A 17,478-nucleotide genomic window follows, 5' to 3' on the forward strand; every position below is an offset into this window, starting at 1 on the left:
GGCATGCGCTTTGCTTGCTCTTTTTGTCACGGATGTCTGAAAACGAGACGAACCGTGGAGAGCAGGAGAGCGGAATTAGACCCATATGCGTAGTGGCGGAACGGGAAAAAGGCCCGGGCTCGTTAGACCAAAGAGCTCAGGAGTGCCGTATAGAAACCAATGCCCTCAGGCAGTGGACGTGGGGCGACCTGGTGCCAAGCGGGTCTCAAGACATCGGAACGTCAATGCTGAGCCAGGGCAGAGTGCCAGACCCGGAAATAAAACACTGGAAGGACAGCAAATAACCGGAAATGAGAGAGAGGACAGAGAAGGAGCGCCCTCTGGCTAAAGAGGGCGTGACACTTTCACGCACAGCGCAGAAACATACAGTAGGGCGCTCCAGACTACAGCGTGAGCGGTGACCACTTGTACGCTGTAAACCGCAGGAATTCAGCTCGTTTTCCTCATCTGAACCAGCCGCTTCTCACAGTATCTGCTGTCCCCTCCAGAACAGTTCAATACGCACAAAGTCTGCTTTCATTCCGCTCCCAGGCGTTCTGTACTGAAGGGACATTTGTAAACCCGCATTACACGAAAAGCTTCAGGGAAGTTTTATTAGTCTGTCCATCGGAGGAGTGGGCTGACATCTGAGGTCTTGGGTAGAGCACCGTAGAGACTTAACGCGAATTTAGTTCTTTTTTGTTTAGAAAATGGCTGCTCTTTTCTATAGTTCTCCGCTCTTTTTTATCCATAAGCGTGTTTTGCGTTTTTTTTTATGAAGAAGAAGAGCAGAAATTGAAAAGTTAGAAAAAGGAAATGTTAAATGGGTTACATATTTTCATAAACGTCTGCGAATTTTCCAACGATCTAAGAAACAAATTCACAGGTCATTAACACAGGGTTGCAGTAAAACCGTTATCCTTTCCCGACCTATAAGCTAAACAGACACAAGACCGTCTGTTTCAGAGCTCGTTTTACTACAAACGCAATTTACATGTTTCTCAGTTTCCAACAACACTTGAGTACGCGTTTACTTTAAATATCCCGAGGTTTAAACTAGTCTGCCACTGCCTCCCCTAGCCGGATCAAGGGCGCTACACAGTGGCTATGGCTATACAGCAGCTGTAGTAGAGGAGTTGTCATTCCTCTCCCGTTTCCAGGTGATGAAGAGTTTGGCTTTGTGCTGCGTGTTGACTTCTTCGTGTCAGTGGGGGGGCACAATAGACTTGAGAGAACTCCCTTTTTAACTGTTGCTTTCCCGGAGTCACTTTGAGTAAGACGATCTGCTTATTGTGTTGAGGTACAGAGCAGTAAAGCCCAAGAGGCTCAAGGCGAGCTGTGTCTTAGTGTGTCTGTTTGCACAGTCCCTCCTGGAGCAGTTAATCACCGGTCTGTCTAGTTCTTAGTACTCTGTGCTACAGTATATTCTTATTCTTAATCTTGTTGTTGCACGTGTTAGATAAGTAATAAGTTAACTAATTGTTGCTTTATGTCTGCTACTTTACATAGTAAATACACAAACACTGTATATTTTTGGGCGGGTGTGGCGGTGCGACTTGGTTTTGTCAAGACTGAGCTCCAGGAATGTGAAACTCGCTGGTCGGTTCGCGTAAATACCACGCATACTATAAAGCAGGCACCAGCGCTAGGAATTGGGAGTGTTCTGGTCTTGCTCTTTGCTCAGGGCATTAAAGACCTGCGTGACTTTTCTGATGTATTAAAATACGGTGCTGTCCTGTACAGTTTGCTCAGTATGAAACAGATGTGCTGTTTTGAGCTGTGCAAGCACAGGGACATACAGAGCCGGTCCTGAAGAGTGTAAACCGTGTTCGTGACTGACATAATGAGAGAACTTAAAAAGTGTTTTTAAACCACCAACACTGTGATTTCTTATTTCAGATGACATTAAATGTAATTCATGAACTGTTTTTATTTTTGAAAGTTTTGTTTTGCTTGGGAGGAGGTCCAGCTGTGTAATATCACATCAGTTACACAGAAACAACGGGATGGTTTCAGCTTCTCGTTCGCCAGTATCGTTGAAATATCGTTTCTTCTGGGGGGGTTAGGGATCTGAACTGCATGAGCTGTTATCGGTTATTTGTAGAATAGGTACACTATTTTAAAATTCTAATCTAAATCAGAATTCTTCACAGCCAGTCGTCTTCAGGAGCCTACGGTGCTGTATGTAGAGATACAGTTGTGGGTCCTGTGCGCTACAGTCCGGAATGTAGGACCCGGGGACGCTTGTAGCTGTCGGGACTGGGTGTGGATCTCCGAGAAGAGAGAGAGAGGGGGGCTGGTTGTGGGGCCGGTTTTCATATTCTTCGGTGGCGTGAGTCACTTTAAAAACGCCCGTCTGCTCGACAGTCCGCTCCGGCGTCTCCTATCAACGCTCCCGGTAAGTGCTTCCCCACAGGCCGCCTGGGTTGAGCGTATCTCCCCCTCCTCTGCCCGGTCGGGATCCGGAGCGCACCGAGAGATTTGGTGTTGCGTGTGACAGCTGCACTGCGTCGGGCGGGCGAGAGGACTGGGCTTGTGAAACTTTTTCACCAATAACAGCAGGCCCCTGCGTGCTCAGAAGGGTCCTGATAAGCGCTTCTTAAACACGAAACATCGCTTTTTACATCCGATTGCAGATAGAAACGTGTTAAACTGTGTTCCGCTTTGTCGCTTGTTAAATCTTTTCGGGTTTCAGTAAAGGAGACTGCACGGCTTCCTGTAATGGGAACTCAAGGCCATATGCAGAACATTTGCATGGGCTTTGTGAAGCTTATTTCTGGAAGCAGCCATTTATTTGGAGCTGCGTGACGGCAGGTTTTTCCTACTAGGTGTTTATATTGTGTCCATCTGTGACGATACCTCGGCGCAAGGTCTCTACGGTGTGTGTGTGTGTATGCACCCTTTCGGTGCGCTGCCTTGAATTCTCCCAGGTTCACTTCAACTGTGTGTTGTAAGTGTGCCGCCGAGAAGACGCTGTAGACTTTACCGCAGCCTCACAAGAGCGAGGTGAAAGAGAGTAGAGACGTTACAGGACTTCATATAGTCATTACATCGCAATGCAAATTAGAATACACAGTGGTTACATTCTCATTTTTCCGATGCATATAATTGTTTGTTGTTTTTTTTAATTTGCGTATTTACCTTAGGTGGACCGTCGGTAACGTACATACTGTAATGGGAAATTTCGATTAGCACCGCACCTCGCCTTTCAGTTGTTTTACAATAACCCTTGGCACGCGATTAAGAGATAACTATATTTTATATATTGTGCACTAATAGACATTTTCAATCAGCGTTTCAATGCGCAACTCTACATTAAACATTTTTTTCCTGACCTAAGCTTAAAGAATGCATATGGTTAAGTTGCAACTTTAAAGCCAAACCGCATTTGAAAGCCCAGAGTCGCCCCCAGACTCTCTCTGTTTGCTCTGGGACCTACAGTAGGGCCTAAACCTCACTGAGTGACTGAAGTGGGTGTGTCAGCTGCCACAAAGAACTGCTGTAGGGCGTTCATGCTGTTCTGCGTATTGACAACAGGAAATACAGTGGCTTCTGGGCTCTTTGGTTAAGAGAACGAAGTAAGGAGAACGAGAGAGTTGTTGTTGCTAGTAGATAATTAATCAGACAATACCATCTAGCTGTTGCCAGAAAGAACTGATGGTGTCGGCTTTGGCAGTGTCCCCGTGCGGTCATCCTGTTTCTGTCCCAGAATGCTTTGTGTAAAGAAGTGGCTCCTGTCCTCAGTTCTAAACACCTTCCCTAGTTTTAAACACATCTTCCCTGCAGTTTCCGCCTGTGTCCTCTGGTTTGTGTTTTCCATGTGGATTTGGAAGAAGACCATGGGGGGACTTGGCTAAAGCTCTTGAGAGGCTTTTGAATTCTTGAATCACGTCTCTCATGGGTTTTCTCAGTCCAGGACTAAAAAAAGACAGCTCTCTTAGTCTGTCGGCAGAGGACATTCCACTAAGCCCAGGAATGTACCTGGAGGGTGGAGTAATCACACAACTACACCCTGAAGTTTGGGGCATGCGTATGTCTTTCTTCCTGTTGAATAGGTGTGGAAGGAATGTCCAGACGTTGGGGAAACTGTGCTTCTAGGCCAATGTATAGGATTACACTTCTTGCATGTGTTTTTTTTATCATTTGTATGTCCATCTTATAAAAGTGGTTAATGACTTGGTGATTTTCTGTGAAAGTGCTAATTTTTCTGTGAATTGTTCAGCTATTTTGTGGCCAGTATAGGGTGACTGTCCAGTAGAGTGTTGCTGTTGTTGGAGAGTTGCAGACCTTGTTGTACCAGAGAGATTTCCTGTATTTTTTTGCAAGTGGAGACGGGCTAGGTGTGAGGCCTGAGGGGAGGGCTGGTCATATGACTTGCCTATGAATGAGTCACTGAGGAGATCCGGAAGAACAGTGTGGAAATGTACAGCTTGTGGAAGTCAACAAGGGTGGGAATAAATCCAGGCTGTTTACTTGGGAGAGAGGAAGCCAGCACAAGCAGGGCATTGAGCTCTCGGCTAGAAGTTCTGCATGATATACTAAGAAATAGCATCACAGAAACTGCAAATGCATAGACCTTTTTATTGTCACTATCATGCCCTGAAAAAACACATTTTGTTAGGTTCTTGTTCTTTCATCTTCAGATAATATGAGAAGGGAATATATGGACCACTGAGTGGAGGTCCCAATGTCAGGACTACTTCAGAGCTCTGGCAATCATTGATGGACACACAGTAGCATGAAGTTATTCATGCTACTGTATGAAGTACCAGTAGTTGCTGTGAGGATACCTGACATAGACAAATATTTTAATTGATTTGGGATCACACCTCCATTGTCACCTGCCAGCATAATCTTTTAAGTGAACGTAAGCACTATACCCTGTTATTAAGAGCACAATTCTGTCCTGTATAAATTGGATCGCCTGCCATGTGATGCAGACAGCTCATAATTTAAAGTGCTCTTTAGGTATGGGGACCAATTGTATGTTTTCTCAAACCTACAGAATTTTTACAGAGATTTGTGCCACTACAATGACTAAAAAAAGGCATCTGTGATTCTGTAGAAAACGATTATACAGGTATAGTACAGTGCTCAATGCGAGCTGTAGAATCCCATGAAATTACACCCAGCAAATTTATGATTGATATTTTTCTTAAATGTTTCAATTAGTCAACTCAAATCTTAGAAGCACAGCTGAAAATAGACTCCCCTTGTACAGGAGCGTGGGCCGTGCAGGTTTTACAAATCACAGGTTCTTCTTCGGAGCCTGGCTGACAACGAGGGTAGGATCATTCCTGCTGGTTACTGTATTTAGAACTGGTACAATTTGTACAGTGGCTTGCGAAGCTGAAGACCTGGAGAGGAACGGAAGGCCAAAACCTCAAAATTTCCAGAAGATACCTGACTTCAAATTCAACATTCCAGCGTGTGGCATGTGTTTCTAGTAGTTGTTCAAAAGTGAGATGTTTATGCTGGGAGCAAGAGTCTAGTCTGCATGATGAGAAACTGTCTGAGTTTTAGAAAACTACACATGTTCCAAAGGCACAGCAGTAGCTCAGACAGCTTGCTGCATGGGCTCCAGGGTCTGAAACAGACAAGAAGAACCTTTCTCTTCCTCTTTCTCAGAGATTGCCAATAAAACTCCTGAGGTCTTGGCCGTCCGTGAAAGGTCTGAAGATTATTTTCCTCTGATTTCTTGATCCAAAATACAAACCTGAAGCACAGTATATGTACAGTAAACAAATGTGTTAGGCCACGACAACTGAGCTATCAGTTGGAAAGGTGAATCGGAGACCCAGTCACTACCAGCTAGACGGGATATTTATTGTGCTACACCTTTGCTCGGTGTGTTTAGGGGTCCGCAGTATGTTTGAGGAAGGTACGACTGTTCACCTGGAATACTTGAGAGGTGTGTGTTGAGGCTACTTTCTTTCTTGTACAGGCCAGTTTATTCCAGGCTTACAGACTTCCTAGAGCAGGTAGGTATTGTACAGTTCCGGCTTACAGTTGACTAGTCAGTTTGAATAGTGAAACGCAAACGAGAGGACACAAATGGGGAAGTGCATAGAAACTGAGAGGAGCAGGGGCTTCGCTTACATACAGTGTTGTGGGCGTCTGAGACAAATTCCTCGCTACACTATAGTATAAAGACTGTATGAGATCCAGGATCGATGAGCTAGTAGAAACCAAACAAGCTACATGGGCTAAATGGTCTCCTCTCATTTATCTTCGTGCGCCTTGGTGTTGGTAATCTTCCCCAAATCTTTGCTCATGCACAGGTTTCTAGTTAAATAATGAGTTGAATCTGTACAAATGGAAAGCAGAGTTTCTTACTCCTGAGTGTTATGCAGATTCAAAAAAGGGGACTGTTTTCTCTTATTACAGTCTCAGTAGTACTTCAGGTCACCAGGAGCTGTTTTATAAGACCAATGGCAAAGTAAATGTATCGCGTTTTTCATTTCCGTTGGGATCTTTTTCCAGGTACAGGTACACAAGGGGCAATTGTGAAGCAAATGGTCAACAGTGCTAAGAAAGTATTTTAATTAGGAAAAAATGAAACGGGTCTAGCCGAGTAATTAAAGATTGTGGACAGAGGTTTACTGCAGGGAATGAACAGCTGTCGGCTCTGAGTTATTTCAGAAGACAGCAGAGTCGATAAAGCAGAGCAAGGTGTTTCCTTCATATGATACACTTGCACTGGTCAGGACTGCTAGAGATGCATATTCTTTTCTCTTTGCTCTGCAAGTTGGTAAATGCTAAGGCTTCATTTAACAAGCAAAACTTTGCACTTTTACTGGACACATTTCTAGGAAAAAGATGCTAACCTGCTCCATCTCTTTTTTTATTTATTTGTTCCCAGGTGTCCTCCTCCTGTGACTCTCTCCCAGTCTCCTTCCTTCAGTTCATCAAGATGTTTCTTGCTAAAAGGCTGATTGGTGGCCTCATAGATGTCGTGGGGTAAGAAGCGCCTTTCACACCATCTAGTTTTTCAGGGGCTCGTTCAAATACCAACTGCAGCATCCTGAAACTGAGGCTCGCAGCTACGGGCACCTTAACGTGTAATTGTGAGCTGTGTTGACACAGTCTGATCACAGCTCTGCTTTCCCCTGGGGCTCCCAGGTGCCTCAGCCAGTGAAGCTGCTCGCGTAAGGGGGCAGATTCACCCCTGTGTTGGCACGCAGCACCAGAGTCGGAACATTGACACTCTCTCGAAGTGGCGAGTACAGCAGAGGCTGGGTCAGGCTAGAGTAGGCCAGGACCTAGAGTAGGCCAGGAGCTGGTGGTGGTGAAGTCTGTGACCAGCCATTTCATTCCAGCACATGGCACTCATGGATTCAATTCCACATTGAGAGTCTATTAAAAAGGTAAATAATAGGTCATTTAAAGTTTATTAAAAAAATAAATGTAACAGAAAAAAAATCTCAAACTTTTTTTTTCTTTCAAGATTCAGTAAAAATACAATTTTTGAGAGTAAGAACTTCTGTCCTCTCAAGAGATGACATGCAGTAGGGTGTTCTAAAGCAAGAATAAAGAACTCATTTGTATTTGTTTCATTTTTTTACAGGAACATTGACCCCAACCAGTTCCTGCCCTCAGATCCGGTGAGTGAGAGGCAGATACTTTGCGTACTTTATTTAAATGATCGTTATGAGACCTTCAGAAGGAATAACTTCTGGGGATAGTTTAGGAGCGCGTTTGAATTGCGGACAGAAAGGGCGTGGCATATTGGCTGAGGTTCGAGCAGGTCGGTTGAGTTGGTGCTGGCGAGGTGTGCCGTCTGACCCTGACCCTGACCCTGACCCTGACCCTGACCCTGACCCTGACCCTGACCCTGACCCTGACCCTGACCCTGACCCCGTCTCTCTTGCTCTCTGTGCGCAGCCGCCCCCCCGCCGGCCCATGGCGTACGCCGAGCAGAATGAGAGTGATGAGGAGCGCCAGTTCAGGAAGGTCTTCCAGCAGCTCGCCGGAGATGTAAGGGCTCCAGCTCTATCTCTTCCACACCACTCATGATTTTCTCTTGCCTGTGGCTCTCCAGCAGTCCGCATGTCTTAACTGATTTGTTCATCTACATAACTAATGAGGCGAAACAGTATACACGTTTGTGGTTGTATTGAAATTTTGGAATGTGAGCAGAATGCTTGAATATTGCCACTGCAGGCCAACGGCCAAGGAAAACAAATGTTTATACAGTATGTCCCATGAAACAGCCTCATGCGGCAACCCCCAGGCAAACATGGTCAAAGAACTGCAAGCCATTTCTTTATAAATGTGTAGATAACATACACATGGACTGCACTGGTCCTGGAAGGCTGATTTCCTCGGTCACTTCTAAGCGCAGCCTCCCAAAGAACGGGGAAAGGCTGTTAAATAGATTTCATGAAGCCAGTAGTGAGCTGCAGTAGGTCATTAAGAGCTGAGATGGAACAAAAACCTGGAAGCCTAGGATTGTCTATCCCTGCTATAGGTATAGACTTATATTGACGCTTCTATCTCATACCGTTACAGGATTGTGAACCTTTCAAGAAATTACAGAATTTATCCTTACTTGCCTAATGAACCCAGTTGCTGATTGCAGAATATGACTGTTGATTATGGATAATCCTGGAGAAGAGACTTGCAGTGGAGGTACCAAGGCTGACCAGCCGCTGGTATAGACATACATACAGCAGAATAAGTAGTTTTATGGCAGGAGTGAAGGAGAGAACGTACTCAAAGTGTAATCGCACTGCTCTGCTAAAACCTTTAGCTTGTTGGATACAATCAGGAGTTACAAAATATGTATGTTCTGGACATACCTGTAGATTTACTCAAAGAATCCAGAAGTGTTGTCTACTATTACAAGATTTCTAGCCAATTTTTATATCAAGGAGCAAAATCAGTTCAGCTTGTTCAGTTTGTGGAGTCTTTTATTACTAAAATACTAAAAAACTCCAGCTCCCAGGTCACTTCATCAGAAACAACTGCAAATGAGCTGTTGCTGTACTACATCTTGGCCAGTTCCTTATAGTCTGCCCACCTGCTGGTGAACAGTGCAGCAGGGTTCCACTGCAGTGTGGTACAGCTGCTCCTAGGAACTGCTGAGCTACCCCGTCCTGTTTTGGCTGAGCCTTCAGCTTCCGGAGCTTCCTGACTCATTTCATGGGAGTGAGTAAGGGGATAGACATTTGTGCATGTGCTTCTCCTTCGGAGAGAAGGGGAGGGGTGGGGTGGTGACTCAAGTAGGGTGTGAGTAAGCACCCTTTACAATCCAGTGGCACTCCATTACACAACATGCTTTGCAGAAACCGGTCTCTCATAATTATGGCCTTTTCTCCTCTAGGCTCCTGGGGCTTGAGTGCAGTAGGTGTGGATGATTAGATTTGTGGAGTGTCTTTATTTTCTTTGTATGGCTCCTTTTCATTTTTACAGTGTGTTAGCAACACCTGGTGGCATCCGATTATGCAACTCATTTTTGAAGAAGTTTGGCGAAATGCACTTTCTCATGTTGCGGAACTTCTTTTTGAAATTGAGGTCAACGATTCTGTCTACTGCAGCCTTTCATCCAAAAGCCGTTAATGGATCTTTCATCCTTTGAGTTATGAAATGGCTTACAGCTAGAAGACAAATATGTTTCATTTACTAAGCCAATAACAGTTTTATGGAATTATAATAAGGAAAGTGCCAATTCAAGCATGCCGAGCTGTTGTATGATACAAATTCTCTTCTTATTCAAGTTTACTGCATAGGAGATCTTGTTTTCTCTATTTATTCACAGGTTTCAATATTCTAAAAGTATTTGAAAGTTTTAGCTGTTTTGAACCAGATCTGTTCTTTCTTTCTAAATGTAGCTGGCTCATTTTAAATTTGAGCTTTTCATCTGGTATAAAATGTTATAAAATGGTGTGCAGTTACTGTCTAGAGTCTATGAGCTAAGTGGAGAAAGGTGACAGTTAAAAATGACTCTCTATCATCAAATAACATACATCCCCTTTGTATGCATAGTGTTTCTGTGACTATGCTATAAATATCAGCTTAATGCGTGTTAGTCTGCATCAGTCCCTGCATATATCACTTGACCAAGGTGAGAGATATGTTACTGTCTCCTTTGTTTTATGCTTGAAGTTTTTCTACAATTGCTTTAACTCTCCAACATGACTGCTTGCTTCACCATAGCAGTACTTCTGTAGCTTCTATGGCTGTTTTCCATGCACATTTAAGAAACTGAGTATTTGGTGTGGTGGATAAATATTATTTGTATTATTTTTCTTTGCAGGACATGGAGGTGAGCCCTAACGAGCTGATGAACATACTCAACAAGATCATCTCCAGACGTAAGTCTTTGTTTTCCATTCAGGTTAGACCAGGGTAGGTTGGAGAGAAGCTACACCCTGTCCTGTCCGAGTGTGTTTAACTTCCAGAACGCGTTAGAGGGTCTAATCCACTTCAAACCTCTTAAAGAGGTTCATGTGCATGCATAAAGTTTCTTGCCTTATGGTCTCTATATAACATGTTTTGTTTTCATCACAACTGTTAAGAGCTTAGCGATCAAGCCATCTGTCTGGTTGCCACCATGAGGTTTAGAATTCCTATTTACACCAGATCTACTTCCCTGGGAGAGATGGCAATGAGGAGGCGACAGGTCTGTGTGGGGCTCAGCTGGGTGACAGGGATGCTTGATTCTCTATTTTCAGATGGAGATCTCAAGACGGATGGCTTCAGCATCGAGTCCTGCAGGAGCATGGTGGCTGTGATGGATGTATCCTTACAGCATTGCCTCGATTTAAGCTCTCAAAATAGAGGGAGGCGGGTTGTTTAAAAAACAAAAAAATATGGTCACTTTAGGATTAAGTTTTCTAAAGACGGTAGTCTTTTTACCAGCTTGTGGTATTTTTGTATGCAGCTGCAAACTTGGGTTCCTTAACCCCGATTTCCAGAGCGATTCTTCAGGCAAACTGGGCTTCCATGAGTTCAAGCACCTGTGGAACAACATCAAGAAGTGGCAGGTGATGGCCGCACTGCAGGGGGCGCTCTATCGGTGTTGTGTATATTTGCTGCAGGAGGATAAGCACGCGTACGCAAATCCTTTAGAGCCCCGGCGAAATAAAATCCGCTGCCATGGTGTCCAAATCATGCATCAAGGACAAAAACGGCAGACATTCCCATCTGGCAGCTTGACCTTGAGTCATGCAGGAGGATTGTTCGTCTTATCTCTGACACTCTGTGCAGTAATGCTGGATGCCTCGAGTACCCACTGAGTGACACATGCATTCTACACACAGCTCAATTTCAGTGCAGAGATGGTCATTCAAGAAATGAGGCACAGACGTGTTGTGATTACAGTCACAGCCATATCACCCTGCAGCTCACACCTGGCCACCTACTGAAGCTAAGCAGGAGTGAGCCTAGTCAGTACTTGGATGGGAGACCTCCTGGGAAAAAACTAAGGTAGCTGCTGGAAGATGTGTTAGTGGTGCCAGCAGGGGGCGCTCACCCTGCAGTCCATGTGGGTCCTAATGCCCCAGTATAGTGACGGGGACACTATACTGTAAAAAGGCGCCGTCCTTTGGATGAGACGTAAAACCGAGGTCCTGACTGTTGGGATTAAAAATCCCAGGGCGTTTCTCGAAAAGAGCAGGGGTGTTACCCCAGTGTCCTGGCCTAATTTCCCATTGTCCCTTACCAGTCATGGCCTCCTAATAATCCCCATCTATAAAACTGGCTTCATCACTCTGCTCTCCTCCCCACTGAGAGCTGATGTATGGTGGGTGTCCAGGTGGGGGTACACACTGGTTGTGGTGGAGGGGATCCCCATTACCTGTAAAGGGCTTTGAGTGGAGTGTCCAGAAAAGTTCTGAAATGACCTGAAACCTGAAATGACCACAAACTCACAGAACTGCAGCTGTGTTCACATTGATGCTGCCAAGCCACTGCAGATCTTTAACACTTGTGCTCCACACAACCCTTAAAATCCTCTGTGAAGGAAACGGTCACAGACAACAGTGCTGACCAACCGTCTTGCGTGTGAAAGATGTTGTTCTCCCCTGCTTCCTCACTGAGGTAGATGTCATGTTTTTACAGGCAATCTACAAGCAGTATGATGCTGACAGATCCGGTCTCATCAGTGCTAATGAGCTTCCCGCAGCTTTCAAAGCTGCAGGTAAGGGCTGACACGGCATGAAGCCTCCCGTTTCCTTGTGGGGAAAAAATGATGGCTATTTCAAGCTGCTGCATCACATGCATTTTAGGAATTATCCAGCGGCCATATCACTCTGCAACTCACAACTGGCAGCCCCCTGGAGCTCAGCTGGTGTGAGCCTGGTCAGTACCTGGATGGGAGACTCCTGGGAAAGCAGAGGCTGCTGCTGGAAGAGGTGTTAGTGGGGCCAGCAGGGGGCGCTCACCCTGCGGTCCATGTGGGTCCTAATGCCCCAGTATAGTGATGGGAACACTATACTGTTAATGGGCGCTGTCCTTTGGATGAGATATAAAACCGGGGTCCTGACTCTCTGTGGTCATTAAAAATCCCAGGGCGTTTCTCAAAAAGAGTAGGAGTGTAACCCCGGCGTCCTGGCCAAATTTCCCATTGGCCCTTACCAATCATGGCCTCCTAATAATCCCCATCTATGAATTGGCTACATTACTCTGTTCTCCTCCCCACTGAGAGCTGGTGTGTGGGGAGGATTCTGGCGCACTATGGCTGCCGTCGCATCATCCTGGTGGGGCTGCACACTGGTGGTGGTGGAGGGGATCCCCATTACCTGGAAAGTGCTTTGAGTGGAGTGTCCAGCAAAGCACTATGTAAATTATTATTATTATTAATTATTACTTTTTGAAGCATAAAAAAGGATGTGTAGGAGGATGGGGGACAGGAGGCCAGTGAGAACTTTGTTTCATTTAACATAATCTCCTTCCAGGACATTGTTGTGTGGCACTTCTCATGTGCTGTTAGTGTTATTGCCTTGGGTCATGTACTTGTCCTTACTTACCTGAATAAAGCTTTGCAAACTATGCAAAAGCGCTTTGGGATATAAGGCAGTATACAAATGCAAGTTATTGTTATTAAATTGTCTTCAATAAGTGCCTCTGCATCACGAGGCCATCAGTAATACTGAAGGAATCCTTAATGAGGACAATGTCTGATAAGTATGACAACAACACAGTGTATTCATTTTAACAAGGGAAGCTCTATGATCTGGGCAGCGGGTGCTGTCTCAATAATCAATTGATTGTCTGAGGCACACTGCTGTGCAGAAGAAGTTTGCATTTTTCTGCTCTTTTAAGAAGAAGCACAATTCTATGGTGGTTTTGTATTTATACTTTAGCAATTGTGCTGAAAGCTAAGATAATCCTGATCTGTATTTTGTGCTGCAAAATACATCTTTCTAACTTTGTGAATATGTCAAGTGGAACGATGTTACCCGAGAGTGAGTCAGTGAGATATGATAGGTGAAAGTAATGGATTAGGTATTCTGTCACCTAATATTTATTGTTCTTGCCTAGTTTACCCTGAGTTGTTCTGCTCAGGTTTCTGAATATTCGGACATTGCCGATTTGAGTTTTGTTTTTACTAAGTGCATTAATAAAAATCCAAACAGTTGGAATAGCATAAAACACTATAAGATGTTTTGGGCTAATAGTTAAGGCTATAGAACGTTCTAACTTCACTAACTCCAGCTGTGTGGAGAATATGCACTATATGTTAACAAAAAAAGTAGCCTTAAACTGAATTGTTAATCAAATGCAAATCTGGTTTCTTGCTAATTCTTTCTTCTTGTCCTGTTTATAAATGAAATATTTAACTTTTGAAAAGAATGTTAGCTTCAAATGTTCCAAATGTAACTTCTGAAGTGATAAAACAATGAGGTTCTGCATTACGATTTGCAGTAACAAACGAAAAGCAGCGCAGATCGGGACACAGAAATTGAGGGGAGAACTGACAAGGGGAAATCTACCCCTTTTACTGCAGCTCCCCTGTTGTAACTTCTGGTTGTGCCCGAGATGGCTAAGACCTGTACAGAGGTGTGGATGTAGAGCTGAGCTGATCTTCGTTCTTCTACCGTTTGCAAAGGCTGAGCAATCCTTGCACATGACTCTAAACCTGCAGCTGAGAATGAGCTTGTGCAAAAAGAGGAATAGCTGTGCTGAAACGCTGAACCTGCAGCTGCAGCATCCCCCAGCCCTCCTGTTACTCCTCGGTTTGAAAGGAAACCGCTGCGTCTCTGTTCTGCACGAGAAGGGAAACCAGGGCTCGCCGGGGAAGCCCTGATGAGTTCGTCGCTAACGAGCTGTCCCCTGTCCCCTCCCCCACACGCAGGCTTCCCTCTCAACGACCAGCTCTTCCAGATGATCACCCGCCGCTACAGCGACGACAACGGGAACATGGACTTCGACAACTACATCGGCTGTCTGGTGCGGCTGGACGCCATGTGCCGTGAGTACCGAGGCCTCTCTCCGCCGGGCGCCGCACGGCCAGGCCCGGGGCACAACCGCACAGGACTCCAGCTGCTCCAGAGTTGCTCAGGCTAGAGAGAAGGAACACATGACATATTCCTCGTCCAGGATGGCAGCATTCTGCTGAAGACTCCTCCATTGCACAAGAGTGCAGAGGGAGTGTAATTCATGAACACTGGCCACTGAACCCGTCGCTCTCACCTGATCAAAGGCACTGAAGAGGGTTTGACAGTACGGTGCACGGTATCTTTTTGCCGCTGTCTTGTGACTGTGTTTTGTTTTCCCATGCTCTGGGTTGGCAGTTGCTCTCAACACCTGGAATCCAGCAGTTTTTTTTTTTTTGTATCTCCTTAAGTCATTAACAGCCCTGCCCCTGGCAGAAGGGTGAAACTCATTTACATTAGGTTTGACAGAGCAAGTGGTCCATTCTCCACAGCCATCAGCTACTGGAGATTCAAAAAGACCCAGAAAAGCAGCTGGATATATTTCAATGTACAGTTCGTGAAGGACCTGTCTAGGAGGAGGGGTGAATACACTTCTTAAACATTAGAAAAACCCAGGAGATGCTTCGTGGCGGTTTTTTCTGTTGCTTTTATTTTACCATTTCAGCAAAGTGTGCCATTTGGAGATTTTAAATAATGTTACCATTTTGTAATTTCAGGTGCATTCAAAACCCTGGACAAGGATGATAATGGAATCATTAAAGTCAATATTCAGGAGGTAAATATGCTATGTCAGTGACCGGTGATACAGTATGCCCTTGATATTGACCTTGTTACTCTTCAAATTCCTTCAGCTTCACTTTCCACTGTTCAAGGTATTTTCAAGCAGTTTTTCTCGTCAATGTCAATGTTGTCCTGCATGTCCACAAAGAACACCTGCAAACACAGAGAATATGAGCGGACAGTAAAACTCCAACAGCACAAATTTCTTTAAGAAGTCTCTGTACCAGAAGATGGTGTGCGCAGAGCTAACATCTGTTTTTTTTCCCATTTTCAGTGGCTGCAGCTGACAATGTATTCTTGAACAGCGACGCAGATACAGTGCCTGCACAGAAAGAAGCCATAGAACCAACCCACCCTCTGTGTAACTGCCCTGTGCCACATTACAACCTGCAATGTGCTTAACACCAGCTCCTGGCCCTCTCACCTGTACTGTGCATGTATACTCATACCTAGTGGCAGATGTAGTTTAAAACCATTAAAGCTTTTTTTTTTCTTATTTTAACTGGCTTATTTGGAGGAGGTCCAGAAACATTAGAGACGTTGTGTTTTGTAAATGATGACATTGTTTTGAAAATAGATTTAGTGGAGGGTTTCCAGTTTTTTTTTTACTTAAAGCTTAATGAGCTCTTTACAGCAGGGGGTGTCGAACTCCTTCTTGGAAGGCCCGGTGCTTTGTTCTAGTGGACGTAGTGGATTCAGGTGTGTAATTAGACCATTTCCAACATGGCCCCAGAGTGTCTACAAAGTTTTATAGGTAATTGAGCTTTGAATGGAGTGAACGTTTTATCAACTGTAAAAGACCTTAAACATCCTATACTGTACGTGTTAAGTAAAAAATAATTAAGGTGTTTGATTGATAACTTAGGTTGGAACAAAACCCCAAAGACACTAGGCCCTCCAGGACCTGAGTCTGACACCCCTGTACACTCCTGCTGTCCAGACAAGCCTGTGTGTCCTGTCTCATTCCTGTGCTGTTCGCTACAGAGTGCCTCCTGAAATGGCTTTTGTTCTGACCTCGGCAGCTGCAGTGCTCAGTTCTAGCAGTAGGTGGCCACCTTGCACAAGAGCAGCAACTGTTCTGGATTTCAGCTGCTTGAGCATTGGCTGTTCTTCTAACTCCGTCCAGTAGAGAGAGAAGTTTTGTAAAATACCTTTTTTTTTCCAATTATTATTTTACATTAAGTGTAAGAGGAGTCTCAGTTATTAAAAAAGGATGATTATCAGTTGCTACCCTTCCAGTTTCTTTAGCCCAGTGGTGTACTGCTCCAGACCAAGAGGTTCCACTTCTGTTCCCCGGCTTCCCCGGCCTGGTCGTAGCTTAAGGGCACCAGTTTCTAGTTTGACAGGTGATGATTTGAAGTGGCTCTAGCCCTCGAAGACTGGAGCTGTGCCCTGTGCCTTCCTTTCTTGCAGCGGTTCCCAGTCCTGGTCCTGGTGACCCACACACCTGCTGGGTTTCATCCCAGCCCACCTTCATTAGATCACTGAAGCCTTAATTGATCTAGGAAGTTGCTTTGTTGAGATAGTATACTCTAGTGACAAGTTTGGAAATTAATTTCACAAAATGAATGTTTGGAGCTCGTGTTGAATGTAGAGCTCAAGCATGTTGAAGAGCTGGGGATTGATTTGCGAATTGGGTAAAAGGTGGACAGTAGCCCTTTCACTGTTACCCACAAATACACCCATATGTTAGACCTTATTCTAACATAACTATTATAAAAAAGTCTGCAAAGGAACAGGTAACGGGTTTATTCCAGGCTGAAAAGAAAGGAAATGCAGCATTTTGGCTGTGGAGCCTTCTTCAGGTATATACATCTTCAGATATACGTAAAAAAAAAGTATGTATATCATTTCTATGACCTTTCACCAACAGATTGAAACTAGTTTAAACTTCCAAGTGCTAAACTAGATATGTTACTAAAATTAAAACTAAAGTAAGTGTCAGTTACAGAGGTGTAGTGGTGCTGCCCCTCAGTGCCGGGGCCCTGGGTTCGATTTCTGATGCTGTCTGCGTGGAGTCTCTATGTTCTCCCCGTGTTCACATGTGCTCTGGTGGGTACTGGTGTGTTAATTGGCTGCTGGGAATTTTGGCTCTGGTGCGAGCGCGTGGGTGTTTGTGTCCGTGTGTGTGTGACCCGTGATGGACTGGTGTCCCGACCGTGGTGTGCCGTGCCTTGAGCCCGTTGCTTGCTGGGGCCCTGATTTGGATAAAGCGGTCAGAAAACGTGTGGATGGAGTGAGGAATAAGGAGCGGGCTAGACAGAGCCAACTACAAACAGAGCTGAACGGCACTTCGGATCCCTGCCCGACACCAGCTGCCCGGCGGCCGTGACCTCCA

The 17,478-nt window shown here is 44.9% G+C and overlaps 1 protein-coding gene across 2 annotated transcripts; it reads left to right on the top strand.

Annotated features, from left to right (window-relative positions):
* Window positions 1–2,245: 2,245 nt before the first annotated feature.
* Window positions 2,246–15,636, top strand: LOC102685993 (calpain small subunit 1). 2 transcript variants are annotated; one of them, XM_006627606.3, is made up of 11 exons: window positions 2,246–2,377; window positions 6,842–6,939; window positions 7,547–7,583; window positions 7,864–7,956; window positions 10,238–10,295; window positions 10,656–10,720; window positions 10,899–10,967; window positions 12,043–12,121; window positions 14,279–14,395; window positions 15,077–15,135; window positions 15,415–15,636. In XM_006627606.3, the coding sequence occupies exons 2-11, from the start codon at window positions 6,893–6,895 to the stop codon at window positions 15,439–15,441; spliced, it is 651 nt and encodes a 216-aa protein (XP_006627669.2). In that variant the 5' UTR covers window positions 2,246–2,377; window positions 6,842–6,892; the 3' UTR covers window positions 15,442–15,636. The 2 variants fall into 2 exon arrangements, with proteins under 2 accessions (XP_006627669.2, XP_069043830.1); XM_069187729.1 differs by having other exon boundaries at window positions 2,247–2,377; window positions 12,043–12,115; window positions 14,273–14,395.
* Window positions 15,637–17,478: the final 1,842 nt, after the last annotated feature.

The sequence above is a fragment of the Lepisosteus oculatus genome, chromosome 3 (genome assembly GCF_040954835.1).
Source record: "Lepisosteus oculatus isolate fLepOcu1 chromosome 3, fLepOcu1.hap2, whole genome shotgun sequence".
Taxonomy (NCBI): domain Eukaryota; kingdom Metazoa; phylum Chordata; class Actinopteri; order Semionotiformes; family Lepisosteidae; genus Lepisosteus; species Lepisosteus oculatus.

What these genes read in the sequence shown, in the direction of transcription:
- LOC102685993 (XM_006627606.3), top strand. Translation starts at nt 6,893, where the DNA reads ATGTTTCTTGCTAAAAGGCTGATTGGTGGCCTCATAGATGTCGTGGG. An exon ending in ACAACATCAAGAAGTGGCAG is followed by an intron (nt 10,968 to 12,042) that starts GTGATGGCCGCA and finishes ATGTTTTTACAG; the next exon opens with GCAATCTACAAGCAGTATGA. An exon ending in TTAAAGTCAATATTCAGGAG is followed by an intron (nt 15,136 to 15,414) that starts GTAAATATGCTA and finishes TCCCATTTTCAG; the next exon opens with TGGCTGCAGCTGACAATGTA.